At 50.0% G+C, this 23,239-nt stretch overlaps 1 protein-coding gene across 9 annotated transcripts in view; it reads left to right on the top strand.

The window, feature by feature from the left end:
- Positions 1-23,239, top strand: part of LOC135908811 (uncharacterized) — a 683,451-nt gene that overhangs the window by 575,486 nt on the left and 84,726 nt on the right. For all 9 annotated transcript variants that reach the window (XM_065440642.2, XM_065440641.2, XM_065440640.2 and 6 more), the window contains one exon: positions 6,332-7,772. In XM_065440642.2, the coding sequence (XP_065296714.1) occupies positions 7,607-7,772 (166 nt within the window). In that variant the 5' untranslated portion in view covers positions 6,332-7,606. The remainder of the gene's footprint in view (positions 1-6,331; positions 7,773-23,239) is intronic.

Below are 23,239 nucleotides of genomic sequence, written 5' to 3'. Positions count from 1 at the left end.
TAATAATAATAATAATAATAATAATGTAAAGATGTTTATTGAGCGAGTCCAACAAACGGGCGGTAGCTCGGAACAGTGAGCGCGGAGAGCAAGCTGGTGGTCTTCGAACGCCGGTCTCGTGCCCTCTGTTCTTGATGATGATCGGTATGCCATTCTCCTCCTTTCTTCATTACAATTGCCCCCGTCGAGAAAGGTGGAGCCATCCTGGCGATCTAACAGGTGGGTACAAGAGGGTCGAAGTACGGCTTGAGGCGGTTTACGTGAACAACATCACGTCCACGTCGACGACGGTCGCCTTGCAGCGTAAGAGGCTCAATCACATAGTTTACGGGGGAAGTGCGCTCGACGATGCGGTAGGGACCATGATAATTTGGGAGCAGTTTGGACGACAAGCCAGGGGCGCAGGGTGGTACAAGCAGCCACACAAGTGCTCCAGGAGCGAATGTTGCGGCCGGAGAGTGATCATCATCGCGGGCGTTTTTCTGGCGTTGTTGGTCGGCTGTAGTAAAGCGCTTGGCTAGTTGTCGGCAATCTTCAGCGTAATGGGCCGCTGCTGACACGGGCGTGCACTCTGAGGTATCTGGTGCGTATGGCAGCAACGTGTCGATAGTGTGCGTCGGCTGGCGACCGTACAAAAGGAAGAAGGGGGAAAACCCGGTTGTGACTTGCGTAGCGGTGTTATACGCGTATGTCGCAAATGGGAGAACCAGGTCCCAGTTTGATTGATCAGATGCAACATGTGTCGCAAGCATGTCGCCCAGAGTCCGATTAAACCGCTCAGTGAGACCGTTCGTCTGAGGGTGGTAGGCAGTACACGTCCGATGTACAATTTTGCACTGGTGGAGAAGTGCTTGAATTGCATCGGAGAGAAATACGCGGCCACGGTCACTGAGGAGTTCGCGAGGAGGACCATGCCGAAGCACAAAACGCCTCAGGATGAAAGAGGCGACGTCCTGTGCTGTCGCCGTGGGAAGAGCAGCGGTTTCGGCGTATCGTGTAAGGTGGTCGACAGCAATGATAGCCCATCGGTTTCCGGCCGTGGTCAAAGGTAAAGGTCCATAAAGGTAAATTCCAACGCGGTCGAATGGGCGGTCTGGGCATGGAAGGGGCTGCAATGAACCTGCGGCAGGATGCGGTGGTTTTTTTCGTCGCTGACACTCGTGGCAGCCGCGAATGAACTTGCGGACAAAGCGAAACATTCCGCGCCAGTAGTACCTTTTCCGTAAGCGTTCATAGGTCTTGAAGACACCACCGTGAGCACACTGCGGGTCGGAGTGAAAGGAAGCGCAGATTGTAGAGCGAAGCGTTCGAGGGATAACTAGGAGCCACTTCCTACCATCTAGCGAGTAGTTGCGCCGGTACAAGAGGCCATCACGGATGCTGAAGTGTGAAGCTTGGCGTCGCAGAGTTCGAGTGGTCGAAAGAGTGGGTGCCCCGGATAAAATGTCAAGAAGCGAAGCGATCCAGGGATCGTGGCGCTGTGCAGAGGAGACGGTGGCGACGTCAAGAGCTGACAATGGAAGGTCTATAGTGGATATGGACGCAGTTTCGGTGGATAGTGGTGACCGCGACAGTGCATCAGCATCGGCATGCTTGCGTCCGGAACGATATATAACGCGGATGTCAAACTCTTGAAGTCGAAGAGCCCAGCGGGCAAGGCGACCTGACGGATCCTTCAACGAAGACAACCAACATAATGCATGATGGTCCGTAACTACATCAAACGTGCAGCCATATAAGTAAGGGCGGAACTTGACAAGCGCCCAGACTATTGCCAAGCATTCTTTCTCGGTGACGCTATAGTTTGATTCAGCCTTGGTGAGCGTTCTGCTGGCGTATGCGACGACATACTCTGCGAACCCAGGCTTTCGTTGCGCGAGAACAGCACCGAGGCCGACACCGCTGGCGTCTGTGTGCACCTCAGTTGCGGCCGTAGGATCGTAGTGGCGCAGTATAGGTGGTGACGTCAGGAGACGGCGAAGGGTGGAGAAGGCTTGGTCACACTCAGAAGACCATGACGAGATATTGGAGGCGCTGCTTAGTAGTTGGGTCAAAGGCGCAATTATAGAGGCGAAGTTGCGCACAAACCGACGAAAGTAGGAACATAACCCTATGAAGCTTCGTAACTGCTTTAGAGCCGTCGGTTTGGGGAAGTCAGTCACGGCACGTAATTTAGCTGGGTCCGGAAGCACACCATCCTTTGATACAACGTGACCAAGAATTGTAAGTTTTCGCGCAGCAAAACGGCACTTCTTGAGATTTAGTTGCAGCTGAGCGGTTTTCAGACACGTCAGGACATGGTTGAGGCGTTCTAGATGGGTTGCGAAATCTGGCGCAAAGACAACAATGTCGTCGAGATAGCAGAGACACATGTGCCACTTCAAACCCCGCAGAACCGAGTCCATCATGCGTTCGAAGGTGGCAGGCGCATTGCAGAGGCCGAAGGGCATGACATTGAATTCATATAGACCGTCAGGCGTGACGAAGGCTGTCTTTGAACGGTCGGCCTCTGCTAAAGGTACCTGCCAATACCCGGAACGCAAATCTAACGACGAAAAAAACTCGGCACCTTGTAGGCAATCAAGGGCATCGTCAATTCTGGGTAAAGGGTACACGTCTTTTCGAGTGACCTTGTTTAGGCGCCGGTAATCCACGCAGAAGCGAATCGATCCATCCTTTTTTTTAACGAGAACCACAGGGGATGCCCACGGGCTTTGTGAAGGGCGAATAACGTCGCGTTTAAGCATATCGTCAACCTGGTCGGTAATAACTTGACGTTCCGCGGTGGAGACGCGGTAAGGGCGTTGTCGCACTGGCGAGTTGGAGCCGGTGTCGATGTTGTGAACAATGGTAGAAGTTCGGCCAAGGGCACGTTGGGCAACATTGAAGGAGTCGCGGAACTGGTAGAGCAGCTGGAGAAGAGCAGTGCGTTCAAATGGGGACAGTCCGTCTGCGATGGACGAATCGAATAGGTCAGCAGCTGGAACATCAGAAGGGGTAAGAGCACTGATGACGTCGAGGTCGCGTCGAGCTGAATCTTGCTGCACGGAAAAAATTTGGCCGACATCAATGGGTTGCACGCATCCAAGGGATTCACCTTTAAGCAGTCTGATGGGATATGGAAGAGGATTTGTGAGGCAGAGAGTGCTTGTTCCATTCGAAATAGAGAGGGTCGAATAAGGCAAAAGAAGTGGCTTCCGATTTAGAAGAAGGCATGATGGTTCAAAGAATGCAGCTTCACCACATATGCTGTTGCAGAATACGGGGAGCAAAACAGCTGCTGTCGGCGGAATTTCTGTGTCTTCTGTGACGACTATTTTGTGTGCGGCTTGATGAGCGGGGTAGTAGGACTCATCACACAAGGGGAAGAGCTCAAGTTCAGATCTGGCACAATCAATAACGGCGTGATTATACGATAGAAAGTCCCAGCCAAGTATAATGTCGTGCGAGCAAGAGGAAAGGACGATAAGCTCGACAATGTAGTGTTCTTTAGCTATAATAAGTCGAGCAGTGCAGGCAGCTATAGGCCGAACAGGGTCTCCATTCGCTGTACGTAAGGGCATCATCTCAAGAGGCGTGGTCACCTTCCGAAGCTTGCGGCAAAGTGTGGCGTCTATAACAGAAACGGCAGCACCGGTATCGACAAGAGCATATGCACGGATGCCTTCTACGAAAACTTCGACAATATTCGACGGCAAAGTTCGAGGACTTGAGCATTTCGACAGCGCAGTTCTTGCCTCACGAACTGCGGAGGCTAGTTTCCCTCATTTTCAGGGGCTGGTCGACGACGCATGGGCGACAAGGAGCGGCGACGGGGTGAAGGTGAGCGACGAGACGTGGGTTGCGGATAGTCACGTGAAGACGTGCTTGGTTGGGGACCCGGATCTTCATAACGAGAGCGGGGACGATCTATGTAGTTCGGTGAACGGGCGTCTGAATATCCTGGCGCGCGACGGCGGCAGAATCGGGCGATATGACCAGGGCCACCGCACGCAAAACAGATCGGCCGGTTGTCGCGCGTTCGCCAGGGATTTGCAGGGATGGGAGCAGACCATGTCACGGACGGCTGAATCGGGGCTGCAGCATACGACACACCATGGGGTGGTGAGGGCTGTTGAAGCTGCTGCCGCTTTACTACCTCAGCGTAACTAAGAGGCGCGGCGACAGGTTGCTGCTGAATGGGCACCGGCATGGCCTCGGAAATCTGCTCTTGAATGACGTGTCGAAGCACGGGAGCCAACGGGATTGGTCGCTGCAGTTGCTGCTGTTGTGGGAGCTCCTGACGCTGAGCAAACGGCAGGAGAGACAACTGACGGGCCACCTCCTCACGCAGAAATTCTTTCATTTGTGCGATAAGGTATGGCTGGGCAGGCATGATGTCCAGTGCAGCGAGCGGTTGATTGTACGTCTGAGATGAACGTCGGGTGAGAGCCCGCTGCCTTCTCAACTCGTCGTAGCTGTGGTACAGAGTTACCACTTCAGACACTGTGCCAGGAGACTTCGCAAGAAGCATCTGAAAGACATCGTCGTCGACGCCCTTCATGATGTGCTGTATTTTGGCACTTTCGCTCATTGAGGCATCGGCGCGCCTGCAGAGATCGAGTACGTCCTCAATATAGGCGGTAAATGTTTCATTCGGTTCCTGTGCCCGTGTGCGCAGCCGTTGCTCGGCGCGTAACTTCCGCACGGCAGGGCGACCGAAAACGGCAGATATTGCCTCCTTGAAAGCAGACCAGTTTTCAAATTCCGATTCGTGGTTCGTATACCACAGCTTCGCCACGCCAGCCAAGTAAAAGTTCGCGGTACTCAACTTAGTAGCGTCATCCCACTTGTTGGGTCCACTAACTTTTTCGTAGGACGACAGCCAGTCCTCGACGTCCTGGTCTTCCGTACCCGAAAATACCGGGGGGTCTCGCTGGCGAACGGGGCCGGGACAAACGGCGGCCGGGAGAGGTGGCGGCTGTTGGGCTGCGTCAGCTTGCATGGTCGAGTGCAACGTGCGGGATCGGAGTTCCAGGGTGCCGACGATGTGCGTACCCAGCACGATCCACCAAATGTAAAGATGTTTATTGAGCGAGTCCAACAAACGGGCGGTAGCTCGGAACAGTGAGCGCGGAGAGCAAGCTGGTGGTCTTCGAACGCCGGTCTCGTGCCCTCTGTTCTTGATGATGATCGGTATGCCATTCTCCTCCTTTCTTCATTACAATAATAATAATAATAATAATAATAATAATAATAATAATAATAATAATAATAATAATAATAATAATAATAATAATAATAATAATAATTTATTATCAAATCTGCAAGTATAAGTACAGAAATCGGGTTCGCCTAAGCCATCACAGTGGCTTGTCACGCGAAACCCGGCAGTCAATAACAAGACTCATCCAGAAACTGACTTTTCTTTCTTTTGCCAGAAATTATTTTAATAATAATAATTACATTATTATTATTATTATTATTATTATTATTATTATTATTATTATTATTATTATTATTATTATTATTATTATTATTATTATTATTATTATTATTATTATTATTATTATTATTATAGTTACCGTAGGTTTGACGCCGCATATCTCAAAATATGTACCATCCTCAGAATTCGTTACAAGGAGATCTGTCTTGCCAACTCACTAGCTACAACTCGTAGAATGAAATACGCGCCGTAAACTAATTCTTTAAAAAGTGAATTAGTGTAACTAAGCTAATTATTCCATTAAGCAATTTCACCTCTTGTGCAAGTAGAGGCCACCTCAACAAGTAATTTAGCTCAAGGGTTAGAACTGTGTAATGTGCCACATGCAATTTTATAAATTTTGTGCTGCTAAATAAAACGCCTTGTGTATTTATTCATCTGTAAGCGCATTACCGTCGGCATTTGTGCGATGGATTCTGCTCATTATTTTATCTTGATTACTTCACCTGATTCCCTGCCATTTTTGACTGCATTTCTGTTTCATTCTTATCCAATTGCTTATTCTGAGGCATCACCGATTGTTTGTTCTGTACAATACATTACCTGCCCGACACCTTTTTTGACTGAATCGTATCTACAATACCAGACGCCTTGGCTGGCTTACGAAGTCATACAGATACCTTCCGGTTTGTTCACATAATGCCCATCACCTTTAATTGTATTAGACTTTGTGGAGTATCCAGCTATTCTTCAAATTTCATGGGTTTGTACTATCACTAGCATTTGACGAGAGGCTCACTTCTACAGCCGTGTCATGCTGAAGCTGTGTGCTACCTGCATAAAAGTTATTTCTGCATTGTAGTAATAAACTAGTCGTTTATTTTAATTCTCTCCTTATATTTGCAGGTCGAAGCAAACGGATGATGTGCGATAAGGATGCCTCCAGTGCAGCTTTGGATTTGGCTACGACAACAACGACTTGCGTAACCTTCGCTAGAACGGCAACAATGCAAGAGAGCATCGCATCAATCTTCGTGCTGCGTGCTGCTCAGCTTATTTCGCACCGAGACTGGTGACGCAGGTGGCGCCACCTCTAGTGCCCGTTCTCGAGATAATTTTGCTGTACTGTCAAGCAACGTTTTTTTATCTCGTAGACCTTTTCCGATAGCGCAGTTTACTGCCGTCTGACGCTTTAGCCTACATTCGGCCACTAACGTCCGCAGGCGCACCTTCAACGGCCTGTGCATTCTCGACGCTCTAGGCAGGAAGGCTAAAAGGGATTTCACTCAAATGGGATTAGAATTTCGTAGAAAACAAAATTCCACTTTGAGTGCTTTGCTACATGAATTGTAGGCTCCCACAGGAAAACGCTAAGCGAGACACTAAAGTCAAGCTAAGTTCGAGCACTTACGACGACAACTTTCGTGCTTGGCTAACAGTTTGACAGCTGCCACATCGTGTTTTCTAAAAGTGCTTTCCTTTCTAGCCTAGCTGCAAATATTTTCAACTCTAACAATAGCGGTGCAGATTTATTTGTATGTGGGTCCGAGGGAGCAAAGTGGATTAGTCGTCGAGATAAAAGACAAGACAAGGCCCTCTCTTGAAAGCTTTGCGACAGAGCTCCACCGTTCAGCTGGTCGTTTGGTCACAGTATAACGTGTTTGTCCTATTGTAGGCATCACTGAACGCAGTTTCTAAGACCGTAGGTTGAACGGCTACGTTAATTTTGAATACTGACAAAGAAGCAACCCCCTAATGGTCTTTCGCGTAAGCATGTTTGATTTAGTTGAGCTTAGTGATGCGGCTCTTGCGCTGTCACTCCTCGCGGACACGGAACCGAGGACAGCGTCATTTGCCGACCTCTGAATCCAGCGAAGACGTTTTCTGGAAACTTCAGCGCAGCTGCAAGAAGCGGAAGCCATCACTGCCGGTACCTACGCGACCCGTGGTCGTTCGGCGGTGATTGTGTTGCGGCAGTGCATTTGCCTCCATCGCCCAGCGCTGAACCTGTGTGCTATTTTGTGCGGGGAACACTGAGGCTCTTGGGAGTGTCCGAGCAGGCGAATGCATCGCTTCGGCCGTAACGCGAGTCGCAGGCGAGTACGCCGCCCGCCCGGTGAGCCGTCGCCGCTGAGGCCGTGATGGAGGCATGGCGGTCCGCATAGGCGCCCTGTGTTGGCCATGCGAGCCGCGCGCAACCGGACTGTCAACGACATCGGCGGTGGGCTCGATACGATCGGGACCAGCTCCGTCGCCGCCACCGTGATGGCCAGCACCGAGTGGCAGTCGACTACGATGCCCACTCCTCCGTTACTGGGGCGCGACCTGCGCATCCCGAGGCCCACAGGTGAGCGCACTTTAGGTATTTATTCATTCAAAAGAACCTTACAAGCCCTATGGTAGGGAATAAAGTAAGGGGACATTCTAAACAGTAAATGTATGAAGAGAACAACTTTGCAACAAGACAAAGCAAACTGCGAAACTCCCGTTTGGTTATTGTATATAATGAGAATGGCGACCAGCGAGAACAATCAGTGGATATATAAAGAATTATCCTTCTCCGTGTGCTGTCACCGATCCTAACTAATCAGGCCTGGACCATTTCTGTAATTGCAGTGCATAGCGGCATCACCAAAAAAAACAAAAAAAAAACAAGAGGTCAAGAAGGACTGAAAGTTGGGCTTGTTGGAATGGGTTGATTCAAGGGCAACGGTGTCGCAGGGCAGCGCTTGGGTTCTGTATGTTTTTATCTATGTTTATTTACTCTCGGATGTTCCATTACACCGGAATGGGAAATTGAGGTTTTCGGTCTCACACGTTGTGTTAGTACTGCGGCACGTCGTTAGCTAGACACCCCTACAAGGCCAGTAACTTTTCATTAAAAGTGCTTCTGTCTCGCCGTCAAGGTATGTGCTAACAAGTAAGCGTGCAGCAGTGAAAAAGCAATGTTCGCATCAGTCAAGACTGATCCGAACAGGAATAGTGCTTTTAGCTATCGTGCTGCTAACATGCGACGAGTAGTCGTGCAAATATTTAAATGCTACCCCAGTTCCCAGCCTTTTTACGATGATTGTTTGTCACCTAACGCCATTTGATTTTTCTAATATACCCGATGGTGGTACTTGAACGAGGGCCCTGCCTAGTGTACTTGTTAAATTTTACTGGTATATGCTATGTGTTTTATACAAGCTGCCACAATGCTGTATAGAAACACTCTGGAAGTATCCTGATGTTAATGTAGCAGAATGCTTGCAAAGGGATTGGTTTGCGTCATCTCCTCTCGGAGCTACCCAAACCTAATACATGAAAATATGCGTGGCTGCTTCACTAATGCTTAAATCCACAGATAGAAGCCTCTCTTCTTCGGCTTGAAGTCGAAGCAAACAACAGGTAGCGAAATATAATTGCTTGCAATATTCACAAACCCTTGTTTCATCGCCTCATTGCAATGAGGAAAAAAAATGAATCTAGAAGGAATAAACAGTTGATTCAAGCACTGTGCCAAGGAGAATATCTGTAACGAGCGAATTCAGGTCCCGTAAGTCGTTAGCAGTACAGATAAGTGCTCTCTTTGTCCTATCACGAGGCGCTAAGTTATGTGGTAACTCGAGTAAAGCACCCGCATTAGTGTAATGAAAATAGCTGTTATCTTGTGAATTACTGCGCTCCAATAAATGTGTCCCGGTAAATAAGAGTAACTGCAAAATTGTTCAAAAAAGTACGTTTTATTCCCACAAGGGACTAACTGCAGCAGTGGGCGTGCCGCTGTCCACGATCACCACCGTGTCTGCGCCTATGCACTGGTCGGCCACGCATCTATGGCTTCACTATCACTACCGGTACTTCCTTCAGCACTACTGGAGTCATCTCCAGTACTGCTGGAGGTGACTCATCTCCAGACCTCAGCAGTCATGGAGGCATTACGGAATCAGGGTGTAGACCAGTCATATGTAAAAATACTGACAGATATCTATAGCGGCTCCACAGCAACCGTAGTCCTCCATAAAGCAAGCAACAAAATTCCAATAAAGAAAGGCGTCAGGCAGGGAGATACGATCTCTCCAATCCTATTCACAGCATGTTTACAGGAGGTATTCAGAGACCTGGATTGGGTAGAATTGGGGATAAAAGTTAATGGAGAATACCTTAGTAACTTGCGATTCGCTGATGATATTGCCTTGCTTAGTAACTCAGGGGACCAACTGCAATGCATGCTCACTGACCTGGAGAGGCAAAGCGGAAGAGTGGGTCTAAAAATTAATCTGCAGAAAACTAAAGTAATGTTCAACAGTCTCGGAAGAGAACGGCAATTTACAATAGGCAGCGAGACACTGGAAGTTGTAAGGGAATACACCTACTTGGGGCAGGTAGTGACGGCGGTTCCGGATCATGAGATGGAAATAATCAGGAGAATAAGAATGGGCTGGGGTGCGTTTGGCAGGCATTCTCAGATCATGAACAGCAGGTTGCCATTATTCCTCAAGAGAAAAGTATATAATAGCTGTGTCTTACCAGTACTCACCTACGGGGCAGAAACCTGGAGGCTTACGAAAAGAGTTCTACTCAAATTGAGGACGACGCAACGAGCTATGGAAAGAAGAATGATAGGTGTAACGTTAAGGGATAAGAAAAGAGCAGATTGGGTCAGGGAACAAACCCGAGTTAATGACATCTTATTTGAAATCAAGAAAAAGAAATGGGCATGGGCAGGACATGTAATGAGGAGGGAAGATAACCGATGGTCATTAAGGGTTACGGACTGGATCCCAAGTGAAGGGAAGCCTAGCAGGGGACGGCAGAAAGTTAGGTGGGCGGATGAGATTAAGAAGTTTGCAGGGACGGCGTGGCGACAATTAGTACATGACCGGGGTTGTTGGAGAAATATGGAAGAGGCCTTTGCCCTGCAGTGGGCGTAACCAGGCTGATGATGATGATGATGATGACCAGCACTTGCAGAGCCGTATTACTCCACTTTGCATTCTTCCAGCCCTACTTATTATTACTGTGGCATTAGAGCGCTCATCTTCCGGTTCTGTCCACGGTGCCAGCAGAGAATGTCGTGCCTACACTCCTGAGGAACGAACTAACATCCGCCCACCCGTAATAAGCTACCAGCGGACGCCCTCCCACTCTTGCAACAATCTCCTCCCGATACTGCCGATATGCCTAAAACAGCGAATCTCCGCCCACGCCACCTTCTCCCTGACGTCACTCAGTCTCACCTCTTCGGCCCGCCTTTAACTTCCTTGACGCCTGCTCTGAAAACTCGAAGCTGCAGTTTTGAGAGGGAAAAGTTCTTGAGCCAGACAGCCTACAACTCCGACAGAGCGACTGTCGAACCATTTATAATAAATTGCAGAATGTTTTCGCCACGAAGCTATATTGATACATGGTGCTGCAATTGGTAACACTCGTGCTGATTTGTGCGTGTAAATTTTCAGTGGTCGCTACTTGGGAAGGTAGCAACGGGAGGACGAACGGTAATAGCTGCTCTCCAGGCCCTTGGCTACTTTTCCCCATGTCGTCGATGAAAGAGACGGTAACAGTAGTGTCTCCCAAATCCAGAAAATAAAGCTTCGTTTTTGAAGTTTATTCCCAGTATTTTCAACTACATGCAGGGCAGTACTTTGTCTTTACGTGAGAAAATTCTGTGGAATTCCATAGGGGGAATATGACGAGCGACGCCCTTGATGTGCACACTATAAGCGAAATTTACCCACCAAACTTTCAATGCATTGATGGACTGGCAGAGGTTAATGGTCAATGGTACCTAATTTGTCTCCGTTCCAAGGAAATTACAAAAATAATCGATGCGCCCTTGCTTGCCTCGTTGGCGCTGCACCTACATCGCGGAACGTGTTCGAGGTTTTATCTCCCTAACTATCTTTTTGCAATCGCACGTGGTCGCAGGTAAATGCAACACCAGACTGCACGCATAGCATAAACAAAATGCAAGGTCTCTTTTGTATTGATCCACATGTGTTGAACTGCTTTACATGCTGCGACAGTTCTGTCAGTTCACCTTCGGATAGCTCTTCAGTATTTCTCATCCCACAGTTATCACTTTGCAATCCTTGAGATTGATTTAACAAAATCACTTCATCCAGTGAACCACGCCTTCATTTTCAATCTTTTAGAATAGTCAATATTGGCTACATTGTTTACAATTGGATAGCATTGGAGCCAACTTTATTTGTGCCTGCGATTGGGCGCTTGCGCGCCCCGACGAAGGCCTGCGTCACCTACGAGGTCACCGTTACTCGGCGCTGGTCTACGCTCGCCGTTGCCGGCTCGCTGGGTCCCTGCCTTTTAAGCACCCCGAGGACCTGCTGGACGTCCTAGAGCTGTTCGTCTTGGTCGTAACTCTTCGCGGCTGCCTCGAGCTGCGGTGGGATCGTTCTTGATCTTGCTTCTTCTGGATTTTTAACGCAGTCTCACAAGATGTGCGTGCAATCTACCGTCTCCCTCCGGTGGACGCTGCACTTATCGGTCGGGTATGTCTCGGGCTACATGCGATGCAACAGTCCCGGGATCGGTAGCGATCCGGTCTGGAGCTGTTTCAGAAGTACCGCCTCCGCTCGACTCAGCCTCGGGTGTGGGGGTGGGAGAGTTCTGTGAGCCAGGTGGTAGGCCTTCGTGATTTCGTTGTAGTCCGTCATGCGGTCCTTGGTTCCGAACCACGTCGGACGTAGTTAGCGCTCGCGCCGCTGCGTGTGGTGTCTCATTGTGGTTCTCATTGCGTTCTGACGCGTCACCCGCGTGCGCCGGGAATTATTACTTTACGGAAGTATTACTTTTCTGTCTTGTAGTTTGGCCGGTCGCAGTACGTGCTCGGCCTCCATGCATATTTGGCCTCTGGCGAAGTTTCGCATCGCCTGGTGCCCGGTCACTCGGCACTGTGTGGCAGTCTGCGTCTGCGATGGCCAGGGCGATAGCTACATCCTCCGCTTGTTCCGCTCCGGCGCTTCTCACGCTCGCTGACGTCCTCGTGGCGCCGGTTAGCGCCGCTATGGCGACCGCTGCGAAGGCGTTCCGTTGCTGTTCAGCCGCATGGACGTACCGCGCGTGCTCGTAGTTGGCGTGCTGGTCGGTGAGAGCCTTGGCCCTCGCCGCTGTTCTTCCCTTGTTAAACTCTGCATTCATGTTTCATTTCATTTCATTTCATTTTATTACCTTAAAGACCCTTTGCGGGTATTACATAAGGGGTGGGTGGTACCAAAAATACAGGAGGTTGCCCACTATGTTATTTTACCGACAGAACACTCGCTACTTCTTCCACGAAGGTAGATGAGGTGGGGATGGCAGCGACGCTGTGGGGAAGGCAGTTCCAGTCTTTCGCTGTACGATGAAAAATGATGACGAGCAGGTGACAGTACGCGCGCTAGAGCGAGCAACATTTGGTGGGTGGCCTGTGCACAGCGATATGCGTGAAAGTGGTAAAATGTATGGTGCGGGGCGAAGCGACCTGGTGTAAAATTTATGGAATAATGATAAGCTCGTGATACGGTGATGGTGCGCTATGGTGTCCAAACCAGACTCTACTTTTAATGGTGATATGCTGGTATCATATGAGTCTGTTGAGTGAATGCATCTTACGGCGCGGTTCTGTATGGATTTTAATGCGTTGCTGAGGTAAATCTGATGAGGATACCACATGGGCGATGTATATTCGAGCTTCGGCCTAACCGGTGTTTTATATGCTAGTAGTTTTTACTGGTTGAGGAGCATTGCGGAGGTTGCGTTTCAGAAACCCCAAGGTTTTGTTAGCAGATGATATGATGTTAGTTATATGCGAGCGCCAGTTTATGTCATGCGTGATCGTAATACCTAGGTACATAGTAGAGTTTACAGTGTCGATTGGCTGGTGTGGCTGGATGGTGTAGAGAAAGTCATGCCGATTACGGCTGCGGCAAATTGCCATAGATTTCCATTTAATATTGTTTAGGACCATTAACCAGTGATCACACCAGGCTGTAATGTTGTTCAGGTCATTTTGGAGATAGATGCGGTCATTGCTATTAGTGATAGTTCGACAGACAACGCAATCATCAGCAAACATACGAATCTGAGAGGAAACATGCTGTGGAAGATCCATAATGTATATTGAGAATAGGAGGGGACCTAAGACTGAACATTGGGATAGACATGGGTAGACGGGAAGGCATTCTGAAGTAGTATTGTTAACACTGACGGACTGTGATCGGTTACTAAGAAATTCTGTTATCCATGTTAGGACATTGGGGTGGAAGTTCAAGCAAGAAAGTTTTAATAATAAGCGTTGATGAGCTTCTTTAACAAATGCCTTTGCAAAGTCAAGAAATATGATATCGGTCACAGTGTTAGTATCGAGATTTGAGTGTAGGTCATGAAGAAATGTAGCCAATTGGGTGCCACATGACATGCCTTTACGGCAGCCATGTTGCGACGGATGGAAAAAGGTATTATTGCCTAGGAAATTCATTAAGTGTGAGTATATGACGTGTTCCATTATTTTGCAAAAGATTCTAGTTATGGATATTCAACGATAATTTAAGGGTGAATTACGGTTACCTGATTTGTAGACTGGAACGACCTTGCTCTTTTACACTCGTTAGGTAGCGTGCCTCATGATAGGGATTGGGAATACAGCAGGGTTAAATACATGGCAGAGATGCGCTTCGAGCTTTCAAAAGCTTTGACATGATATTGTCAACACCAGCTGATGATCATAATTTATGATTATCAATGAGTCGGATATTCCACCTGGTGAAAAAATAATATCTGGCATTGGAGCCATGACAGCAACAGGAAAAACAGGAAGAGGCATGTGTGGTTCGGTAGTGAAAACAGATGAAAATTCATTGCTAAACAGTTTGGCACAATCAATATCAGGTAAAATTTCACCATCTATCGAAATTCTGACACCAAGGGTTGACTGGGGATTTATAACCTGCCAAAATGTTTTGGGGTTACTGCTGAGCATGCGGGGTAGGTCTGAATGAAAAAATGAGTGCTTCTGTTGCCGGCTAGCTATGAGGTAGGCGCGTTCAGATACGTGGTATTTTTCCCAGGACTTGGCTTGGCCCAGCTTCCCAGGCTTGGCCTCAGCTTAGCGGAGCGAAACAGATGTTTCTTTTTGTTTTTCAATTTTTTTGTGTGTTCTTGAACCGTGGTTTATTGCGATTAGAGCGAAGTAAGGTAGTTGGTGTAAACTTCACAACGAGGTTAGTCATCTTATTTTGGAAGAGTAACCAGTTTTCTTGTTTTGACCGATTTTAAAAACCTAATTCAAATCATTGATAGACTGCGACTAGTTCGTTGTTTATGGTGGTATAATTGCCGTTGTCGTACAGGCGAATTGCTTTCTGATCCGAATGACGTACTATAGGTGAAAATGAGAAAACAGGGTAGATTACTTTGTGATTATTTATTTCGTGTAGGTAGCTAATGGAGGACATGCTTTCAGGAAGAGTGGTTAGTATGAGTTCTAGTAAGTTAGCCGAGCCATGAGTTGCACACGTTGGCTCTGTTATCATCTGGGAGAGGTTAAAATTAAGGCAACTATCTAAGAATTGTCTAACTCCTGTCATGCTAGTCACTGGGCTAAAATAATTTGACCAATTGATATGTGGGTAATTGAAATCCCCAAACAGCAAGATGCAAGCGTTCGGCAATATTTTACTAAATGGTTCAAGGTGTTATTGAAATGGCGGAGGAAGTCATGATTAGAGTTGCGGGGACGATAACAGACGCCAAGAACTAGTAGCTGCAGATTAGCGCGAATGATAAGCCATACAGCTTCTAGGTCAGTGGCCACATTGACTGTGGAGCACAGTAGATGTTTTTTACTGCGATGAGAACACCACCGCCCCGAGTACCCTGCCTATCTTTACAAAAAACATCGAAATTCGGTAGTTAACTCAGAACTTCACCGTCAGTGACATCATGGGTAAGCCATGTTTCAGTTAGTGTAAGTAGGTTACTGCCAGACGAAGATACTAGATCTGATACTTGTTCTCTTTTCAGAAGAAAGCTTCTTATGTTAGTAAAAATAGCAGAGATTGAGAAAGATTCTCGAGGGGCAGGTAGAGCACGTCGGGACGAATGCTGGCGACAATGCGTTAGCTATAGTTCTTTCATGGATTGGGATGCTGGATCAAAAACGTAGCGTTTTGAACCTATGAATAATGTTTTAAAGCGAAGAGAAAAAGGAACTGAATGGCTTCGTGCAAACGCGACCAGATGTTTTCGCGCGTTGTGTACCGGCTTAGCAAAATCCTCACCCATATTGCACAAAGTGTTTTTAAGCTTCCGGCCATTCGACAAGATGGCTTTTTTTGTTTTAAAGAAGGAAAGTTTGACAATGATGGACCGGTTACGACCAGGGATGTATCGACCGAGGCGATGCGCTCGCTCGATTTCCCTTGGCTCTAGGGAAACATTTAACTGTTCAGAACACAGCCGAATGACCAGTTCTGACTGAGCAAATGATTCAGATTTGTTAGTATCAGTAATGCCATAAAAGATCAAGTTATTGCGCCGAGAGCGATTATCGGCATCATCAAGGCGAGCTTCAAGGTTACAAACCCGATGAACCGTCTCAGCGGTGTCGGTTTGCATGGTTCCGAGCCGCTGCCTAAAGGGCTAAATTTGCTAGCAGTTTGCTTCAACGCTTGTTAAACGTCTAGTGAGTTCGATCAGGGCGTCATTAGTTCTTCTCTACAGGGTCGATTCTGGTCTCGCGTCGGACTGCTTCGGGGACGGAGAGCTTCTTCTCCACTTCGTTCGAGCGTCCTATTCCCAGGTTGTCCAGTATCTTCCTCCCGGCTTTGGTCATGGACCACCGCTCAAGTTAAGATCTCCGTTGCGCTTTGGCTATTTCTTCGAGCGTGTATCCCGACTTTTAAAAAGCAGGTCATGCTCGTGGACTCGAACAGGCCTGGCGCCGTCTTGTACGCTCTTCTCATGATCACGTTGATTTTGTTACGTTCGTGTTGCAACCATCTGTGGTAGGCTGCAACGTACTCGATGTGGCTGATTATAAAGGATTAGACGAGCCTAATTAGGCTCTCCTCTCTCATGCCAGCTTTCCGGGAAGTCAGTCGTTTGAGGAGTCGAATCGCGCTGGCCGCTTTTGCCGTGAGACGGGTGACGGTTTCGCCGTTTCTTCCGTACTTTTCGTGACCGTGCCTAGGATCCTAATTTTGTCGACCTCGGGGATCGCGTTGCCAGATTTGGTTACGATTCTAGTTTTTTCGTATTCTCGTTCTCTGGCCTTGCCTCTGCCGTTTTTGGCAGCTGGGAGTATCAGAAGCTCCGATATCGTCGGCGAACATCTCAGTCCGGTGCTTTCCAGCTGGTCTTCTATTGCGTCGACGGCGGCTTGCAGCGCGACCTCGATGTGGGCGTCACTGCGACCGGTCACCCACAGCGTGATATTGTCCGCGTAGATGGTGTGCCTGGCGTCTTCGATGTCTGCTAGCTTTTCGGCCCCTCCGAATATTACCAGGTTGAACAGCATCGGCGAAAAGGCCGATCACTGCGGTTTGCCGGTTCTCCACAGCTTCTTCTCTTGCGTCTGTAGGTCGCCTGCTCGTAGGTGGTGGTGAAAACGTTTATTTCCTCTGAAAAGAGGGAGTTACATGGAGGGTGCTCTGGAGTCAGGCTTAGTGCCTTTCCCCTCACAAACACTAGGTGGAGTCCCTAGTACGGGACCCCAGTGGCTTCCGCTGCCGCCATAGCTCGTTCGACCATCGCCTTTTGGGCTTTCAGGTCGCAACAGGCGAGTAGGGTCGCCTCCCAGTCCTCCCGGGTGGGGTTTGGGTGTGGAGTAAAAGCAGGGTTGGAGGGGCACGCCCACACCATGTGGTAGAGGTCCGAGGACCTCTCCCCACAGTGCGGGCACTCCCCGGAGAAGGCAGGGTCAAAGTGCTTTAGCGAGGCCGGGCACATCATGGTGTTCGTGACAAGGCGGAGGAACAGGCGTTCCTCCGCTCTCATTAATCCTTTACACGGGTAGGGGTACAGTTTATGTCTATCTTTGTATAATTGTGTTATTTCCTTATAAGTGTAGGTCGGCGTGGCTTCCGCTGCTTCTTCAGAGGTGGCGGGGGACGAGGTTGCCCGGTTAGAGAGCGCGCGGGCGGCTGCATCTGCTGCCTCGTTTCCTCCTAGCCCCGAGTGGGCCGGAGCCCAGACTATGAAGCGGTGGGATGGACCTCCTACGTACGAGCTATTTTGCAGTAGCCGGTAGGCCAGGTACGGGACCTAGCCCTGTTGGACGTTCCGACACGCCCCTCGCGAGTCGGTTATGATTGTCTTGGAATCGGAGTGTGTTGCCGCTAAAGCGATGGCGACTTCCTCTGCTTGAGTGACGCTTCGGGCTTTGAAGGTGAGCCCGTTCACCGTTTTGGACTCGTGGATCACTGCCGCCGTGTACCACCCGCCATGGTGCGGGCCGGATGCGTCCACGTAGTATACCCCGGGTTTCCTTCCGTAGTGGTGAGCTAAGGCCTCTGCCCTGGCCCTGCGTCTACCCTCGTGGTCGTCCCTGGACATCTTAATTGGGAGTGGTCTTACGTGCAGGGCGTAACGCCATTCCTGAGAGAGTCTTACTCTCTCCTCGGTTAGAGTCGTGTGTTCTATGTGCAGACGGGCCAAAAGGCGGCGTCCTGACGGCGTCTGCGATAATCGCGTGTATTGACCTGTGAGGTGGGCTTCTCTAAGTTCATCGAAGGAGTTCGTCATACCCAGACCTTGGAGTCTCAGGTTAGACGTGGTTATCGGGAGGTCGAGGGCCTTCTTCGCCATTTTGCGTATTATCACCTCGATGATGTTCTGGTCGTGTTTGTTGAGGCGGAGATAGGGGGTCGAGTACAGGATTCTGCTTGTTACAAAGGCATTGGCCAGCCGCAAGGCGTCTTTGCTTCGCAGTCCCCCTTTCTTGTTCGAGACTCTACGGACCATTCGGCCCACCTGATCTCCCACCTTCTTTAGTTTGTCGAGCGTGGTCGTCGCCAGCCGACGCTGGTGGATGAAAAGACCTAGGACTCTAATTTCTTTTCTTTCGGGTATCGGTTCCGATCCAAGTCTCAATTCTATCTTGTTTGTGCATTTTTTGTTGGGGCGAATGTGCACGAATTCGGATTTTTGAGGGGAGCAATGAAGGCCACATCTTTTCGCGTACTCGTTCGCCGCGGTGGCCGCCTCCTGCAGGCTGGCCTCCATTTCACCGAGAGAGCCCTGCGTGGCCCAAATGGAGATGTCGTCCGCGTACAGCGCGTGTTGCACACCCGGGACTTTCTCCGAGTGGACCGGCAGGTTCTTCATTGCCAAGTTGAAAAGCAAGGGGGATAGCACCGCTCCCTGTGGCGTCCCTCTCGTGCCTAATAGAAAGGGGCCGTGTTCCGCGTTCTGGATCCTCACGTAGGCCTGTCTGTCCGTGAGGAAGCGTTTTATATACTCGAAAGCGTTCCTGCCGCATCCCGTCTCTGATAGGTGTGTGAGGATCGCCTCGTGTGTCACATTATCGAAGGCTCCCTTTAGATCTAGGGCCAGCACTATCTTATCCCCGTTCGGATGTTCGATCGGGTTTAGTACCTCCCTGCTGAGCTGCAGCAGGATGTCCTGAGCCGATTTATTTGGCCTGAAGCCGTACATCGAGTCTGCGAAGACTCGCTTGTTTTCTAGGTACTCAGATAGTCTGTCTCTGACCATAGCTTCCATCAGTTTGCCCACGCACGAGGTGAGAGAAATAGGTCTTAGGTTATCCGTATCTATGGCCTTGCCCGCCTTGGGGATGAAAGTTATCAGCGCCGTCTTCCACTCCGTGGGAAATGGAGCTTCGCCCACCCAAATCGAATTAAAGTGTTCAAGGAGGGATTCGTATGCGCGGTCCGGCAGATTGGCTAGGAGTTTTACCGAGATCCCGTCCCTTCCTGGCGCGGTCCCGCGTTTCATCCTCGCTAGAGCGGCCTTGAGTTCGTATATTTTGAAAGGTTCGTCCAGCTCAGTATTTTGGGCTCCATTGTATCTGTAAGCGTCTCCCCTTGGATCTTGGGTTGTGGTCAGGTACTGGTCCCGAAGCTTCAGTGCAAGCTGGGCCGTATTTCCTTGAAATGCATGTACCGCTCTCTGCAGGTGCTTGTGCGTCTCGGTGCGCGTCTGGTTGGGATCTATGAGTGCCCGGAAGAGGCGCCATGTGTTCTTGCTAGACATCTGCCCAGCGGCCGCGTTGCACCTATCTACCCAGTTCACGTCCGCGAGTTGCGCCGCGTACTCCGCCGCTTCTTTAGTGATTGCCGCGATCCGAGCTCTTAGCTTTCGGTTATGCTTCTGTCTACGCCATCTTTTGACCATGCTGCGTCTGGCTGCCCAGAGGTGGAGGAGGTGGGTGTCCACGTCCATCACCGCCTCTGAGAGCTTTACCTGCGTTTCCGTCGAACGCAGGTTGATCAGCAGCTGTTTTGTCCAGGCTTGATATCCCTGCTCCTGGATGGAGCTTACCTCGTATTCCTTTCTAAATTTCGTCCAGTCCGGCAGCATAGTGTGCCCCGTAGGCCTGGTAAGGGGTTTCGTACGGATCGTTATGGTGATCAGGCAGTGGTCACTACCGAGAGTTTCCTCCGTATTCGTCCACTCCACTCGCCTCGCGTTTTTCGTGAAGGTTAAGTCGGGACACGTGTCCCTCTGCACCGAGTTCCCTATCCGCGTGGAGCACGCCGGGTCAGTGTGTAGGGTTAGACCTAACGCGGACGCCGCCTCCGCTAGCTTCCGTCCTCGTATGTCTTCTCGATGATAGCCCCATGAGGGACTCTGCGCGTTGAAATCTCCCATTACTAGTAACGGGTCTCGTCCTGCTTCCCTGATAGCTCTGCTCAGGAGTGTGGAGAAGGTTACGTTTTTTGCTTTAGGTGGGCAGTACACGTTCAGGATGTGTAGCGGCGAATCCTCCTTTTTCAGTGGCAGAAGAGTCACCATCACGTGCGAAAAGCTGGTTTGTAATTCCAGATCTACCAAATTTGCAGTGTAGTTTTTGTGCACAAAGATGCACGTTAGGGGGTCGAGTTGGAACGTTTTGTAGTTTGTGAGGCTCACGTTCCCGCCAGGTTCCTGTACGGCCACCACTGCCGGAGTATGCTCGTACGTAGACAGGTGCATCCCAAGATCCGCTCTCTTAGTCCTCGATTTCAAGCCTCGACTATTCCACTGCGTTAATGTTATGGGACTCTTTTTAGTTTGTCTCGCCATGTTGTATCTGGAGATTGTTGTTATTCTGGAGGGGAAATTGCTCCTGGTGGTCTTCCTCCTCGTCCTCGCTTATCACCCTACGCATCCTGTAGGCTCGGGGAGTCTGGAGTCTCCTCGTGTTAGCGTATTTGCGAACCGTCATCGCTTTCGCTATCTGTTGTGAGACTATGGTGGGAATGGATTCCTGGACCTTTCTCATCATAGCTTCTAGTTTATTTTCAAGACTAGGTTCTGTGTCGCTTTCCATCGCCTCCTCTTGCTGAGGTGGCTGGGGTTTAGCTAGCGCACTTTCTAGTTTGCTCGTTAGCACCGCGATCTGCGCTATTAGGGCTGCTATCTGGTTTCGTAACTCGGTTTCTACTGGGTTGGGTGTGGGTGGAGAGGAAGGTTTGGGAGGAGGAGGAGGAGAGGCGGTCCCACTCACCTGCCGCATCCCGTTCTGGACTATGCTGGCCCAGGTCTTCTTTTGCTTGGGTTGATCAGAAGTCGACTCCCTGCTAGGTGGAGGGGGCGGGAGATTCCCGCTTCCTCCCTTCTTCTTCTTCTTCTTGTTTTTTTTTCTTCTTTTTCCTCCTCCTTTTCTCCTGATTGCTGGGTTGTTGCGGCGCGTTCGTGCGAAATTTCGCCGTGCAGTCTCTGGAGTTCGTGGCGTGTTCGCCGCCACACACCGCACATTTTGGGTTGCACAGGTGAGGGGACCGCACTCCCTCCACAAACGGGGCTAGCGTTCCGCAGAGTCCGCAGTTTTCTTGTCTCGGTGTCGGGCAGGTATCTGGCCTATGCCCCACTGTGCCGCACAAGTTACACGCTGGTATGGTGCGGCGGTACCTTGCTACCGGTATGACTTGCGCGTTGTACAGTACAGCTCTGGGCTTGTACTTGCCTTCGAAGGTGATTCTGGCTTTGTTAGAAGATCCGAACTTTCGGATCTCCAGGACGGTGGTTTCTCCGTGAAAGCTTTTCACCTTCCCTCGCAGGGACTCGGTGGTTTCCAGATTGGCCACTGTGATGACTCCGTGAATCACGTTGTCTTCGCTCTGTTTTACGTGCCCGTGCAAATGGAGGTCTGCTCCTTCTTGGATTTTTATCGCAAAGTCCCCGACCAGTTTGTCTGCCGCGTGGATGCTCGTCGTGCCCACGATGATCAGGTTTTGGTCCGGGGATATTGTGAAGTAAAAGTTGTCCGCTTCGGCCTCCCCGACTCGCTGTCGTAGGGCTAGGCCTAGCTCACCGTGTTGTAAGTTCTTCAAGCTTGTCGCCGTTAATGGTTTGATGATTAGCACCACATCGTCTGGTCTAAATCTGCAGAGAAACTTGGGTTTCCATGCAGCTTTGACTTGCCTTGGGCCTCCGGCTGCGCGCTCATCGGGTGCCTTGTCGGGTTGCGCATGGTGGCCTCCGTGAGCTGACGTGGCCTTCCCTTGTGCGCAGGCTTGGAGTTTCTGGGCTCTTGTTTCAAAGGCCCGGATCACATTAGCGTTGCAGGCTTGGTCCCGACTGGTCTGCGGCACAGTTGTCCATGCCATGCCTTCCGGGTCGTAGCCGCGTTGCTGGTTTGCGCTTGCCATGTTGGCTTGGAGCGGCCTCCCCGCCGCCGAACGCCGGCGTTCAGCCTTGAGGCTGCGTCGCGGCGCTATGGCGGATGGGAGGAAAAACGCTTAAAAAGGTCAACAAATTGGCCCACCGGATTGGGAGTGGTCTCCCTGCGTGCCGGCTGACTTGCTGGTCCTGTCAAGTCCAAAATTGTCGGGATCAAACGCGTTGGGCCGCCGCCACGGTCGAAAATCGCCGGAGCCGATGTCCCATGCGTCCGCTCGCTACGCGCGCTGGTAGCGTCCCCCTGCTCGTAGCTCGGCGGTCCTGTCCGTGAGGAAGTCCTTGATGTAGTTGTAGGATCTTTCGCCCATGTTGAGCGCGGAGACTTGAGACAGAATCGCCGAGTGTTTCACCTCATCAAAGGCGCTCTGCAGGTTGAACCCTAGGATCGCTTTGTTGTCGCGGGCGCTGCCGCCATCGTCGATGATTTGGTATTTGAGCTGCAGCATCGCATCCTGCGTGCTTAGGTGCTGTCTGAAGCCGATCACCGTGGCCGCGTATAGTCCTTCTCGTTCCAGGTAGTCTTGCCACCTGTTGAGCAGGACGTCCTCCAGCACCTTCCCCACGCAGGATGGGAGCGAGATGGGTCGGAGGTTTACAAAGGTTTTTACATGATCAGCCCGAATTATTCTACCGGTATCACTGCTAATGGTAATCTGTTAGAGCCTGTGCCTATACGTTCGTTGTAAAACCGGTGTCAAACGTACACCTGTGATCGCGATCGGGGCTGATCCGTATAGGATTTCCTGATCGCGATCAAGAATGGTCGCTGCTACACAATCCAACAATCCGCATAGAGTTATCATCGTCTGCTGATTGTCGGCAACCCTCAGCATAGTAGCTTGGCGACAAATTCAGATTGGCAAATGGTGGTTAAGTTAAGACATCATTTCTATTTTGCCGCTTACTATTTTTTGTTAAAAAATGTTTCTAAGTGTTTATTTATTGAGTGGACTCCACTTTTTGTTTTTAGTGAGACTGCGCTAGAGG

Source organism: Dermacentor albipictus, chromosome 1 (assembly GCF_038994185.2).
Source record: "Dermacentor albipictus isolate Rhodes 1998 colony chromosome 1, USDA_Dalb.pri_finalv2, whole genome shotgun sequence".
Taxonomy (NCBI): Eukaryota; Metazoa; Arthropoda; class Arachnida; order Ixodida; family Ixodidae; genus Dermacentor; species Dermacentor albipictus.
Note: the sequence above shows the minus strand (reverse complement) of the source record. Positions and strands in the feature narration are given on the sequence as shown.